The sequence below is a fragment of the Myotis davidii genome, unplaced genomic scaffold, assembly GCF_000327345.1.
Source record: "Myotis davidii unplaced genomic scaffold, ASM32734v1 scaffold370, whole genome shotgun sequence".
NCBI classification, from domain to species: Eukaryota; Metazoa; Chordata; class Mammalia; order Chiroptera; family Vespertilionidae; genus Myotis; species Myotis davidii.
In genome coordinates, this window is record NW_006288615.1 from 1,798,602 (window position 1) to 1,800,988 (window position 2,387).

At 34.2% G+C, this 2,387-nt stretch overlaps 1 protein-coding gene across 1 annotated transcript in view; it reads left to right on the plus strand.

Moving 5' to 3' along the window:
• The window catches only part of LOC102752939 (nuclear autoantigen Sp-100-like), a 259,961-nt gene that overhangs the window by 27,862 nt on the left and 229,712 nt on the right, over nt 1-2,387 (plus strand). Inside the window, exon 15 of the mRNA XM_015561852.1 lies at nt 2,108-2,161. Coding sequence (XP_015417338.1) covers nt 2,108-2,161 — 54 coding nt within the window. The remainder of the gene's footprint in view (nt 1-2,107; nt 2,162-2,387) is intronic.

Here is a 2,387-nt window from a genome sequence, read left to right on the forward strand (position 1 = left end):
AGAACGGTCAGAGAGATGCAATATTGCTGGCTCTGAAAATGGAAGAAAGGAATAGGATATGTGGGTGACCTTAAGAAGCAGAAAAATCAAGGAAAAGATTGTCTCCTACAACCTCTAGAAAGGAATGAAAGTCTGTTACAAACTTGATTTTAGCCAAGTGAGGCCATTCATAATTCTGACATTAATTGTAAGATGATGAATTGTGTTGTTTTAAGCCCACTATTTATAGTAAGTTATTATGGCAGCAATATGAAAATAATACAGACTTTGGTTTTTAAAAGTGGGTTATGAATCTAAAACATTCCTAAAAATGTGGCAATGGCTTTGGGAAGTGGGTAGAGGCTAGAAGAATTTTAAGTAGAATGATTGAGAGAGAGAAAAAAAAGCCTAGATTGCCTTGAGCAGTTTATAGAAATGTGGATGCTGAAGACCTAGGGAGGACTCAGAAGGAGGAAAGACATGGAAGAGAACATCTATGCTGTCTCAGAGAATTCATAAATCATCCTGAACAGCACAAGTATGTACGAAACCTTGATTTTAGGCCAGTGAGGCTCTAGTCAGACCTTTAGAACTGGAAGATAAAAACCTGTGTTGCTTTAGGTTACAAAGTTTTTGGGAATTTATTACAGCCACAACAGAAAACTACCACCTTTCATAAGATTAAAAAAAAGAGAGAGAATACTTTACTTTTATATGATTACTTTACATCTTTCAAATAGGCAATTTATATGTTTTTAAATGCTCACATTTTTGTTGCCTTTTCATTTTAAAATCTATGAACTTTATAGACTTTGTTGGGTATCTTTTCAGATTTTTCCTGCCTATGTATTAACATATTTAGAATTATATTACTTATCTGAGGTAATCTATTCCTACTGTAACATTTCCCTTATTTTAATCAGTATATCAAGCACACATTTTGTCTATTTAACAGTAGATACTTTTATTTCATTCCTGTTTTAATTTGCATTATTCTAATTTTTTAGTGTAGTTGAGCATTTCTCACTGGTTATTGGTCATCTGTTGCTCTTCTACAAATGCCTGGTATCTGTCTTACCAGTGTTGCTGCAATGTTGGTTATTTTTTAACCATGCTGTCCAATAATAGGTATATTAACATATTGCATGTTAAATTTTGCAAATGTATATTGTTAATATTTTGTCTCATTTAATGTTAATTTTTAGGTTTTCAATTGTATGTTTTTTCCTAGAGAAGTTTGAAAATTTTAGATAGCTAAATCTGTCAGGGTTTTCCTTTATGGCTTTACATAAAATTTATACAAAGGTTTTAAAGATTTTATATTTGGTTCTAGAATATTTGAAAGTAGGTAAACCTGGTTAATACATTTAACAACCTTTTTCTTCATAAGTTGGAATGCCCTTTATATGCCTTTTCTTTCCTGTATTCATGGATCTGTGTCTGCACTCTACACTGAAGAGCTGTACTAGGGCAGTTTCCTTCTGGAAGGAAGATTCAGGGCATTTGTGAATCACAGATATAATTATGCCTCTCTATCTCCCATACTTCCTAGGTGTTTCCTCCTCAGGTGCCTGCATCTTTGCTCTTCCTTCACTGCTAAAAACCATCCCACTGGCTGCAACTTCATCTTTCTTTCTAATAATCATTTGTCACTCACACTTTTCATGCAGAAGGGTCAGATACAAGCAGGGCAAAGTCATTTCCAAAGAATATAAACAAATCCTCTACCTGTGGTCGGCAAACTGCAGCTTGCGAGCCATGTGCAGCTCTTTGGCCCCTTGAGTGTGGCTCTTCCTAAGCCTTAGGAATACCTTAATTAAGTTAATAACAATGTACCTACCTATATAGTTTAAGTTTAAAAAATTTGGCTCTCAAAAGAAATTTCAATCGTTGTACTGTTGATATTTGGCTCTGTTGACTAATGAGTTTACCAACCACTGCTAGGCATTCCGAAGCATGGGAAAGAATGATGCATCCTTACCAACAGAACAGAACTCAGATTTTCAGAATTGATCTAATACAATGCCGTTAATCCCCAATCACTTTTGTCCTAATCACAATGCAGGAAAGAGCTGATCCCTTTCTTTATTTCTGTTTTCTCACTACCACCTATTTTTTTTTTTTTTAGGTACTGTGCATCTTGGGAAAAAATCTACTTTAGAAAAGGCTGAGAGGAAAAAAAGTAAGAGTGAATAGATTTTGCTTGCTTTTGATGTAGAAATGAGTTTTTAAATACCAGAGATTCATCATTATTATTATTTATAATATTGTGGTAGGTAGAATGATGGTGTCTCAAGGATGTCCGTGCCTTAATCCCTGGAACCTGTAATCTGTTATTTTACATGGCAAATGAACTTTGCAGATTTAATTCTACTAGGGACCTTAAAATGAGGGAGATTATATTTGAT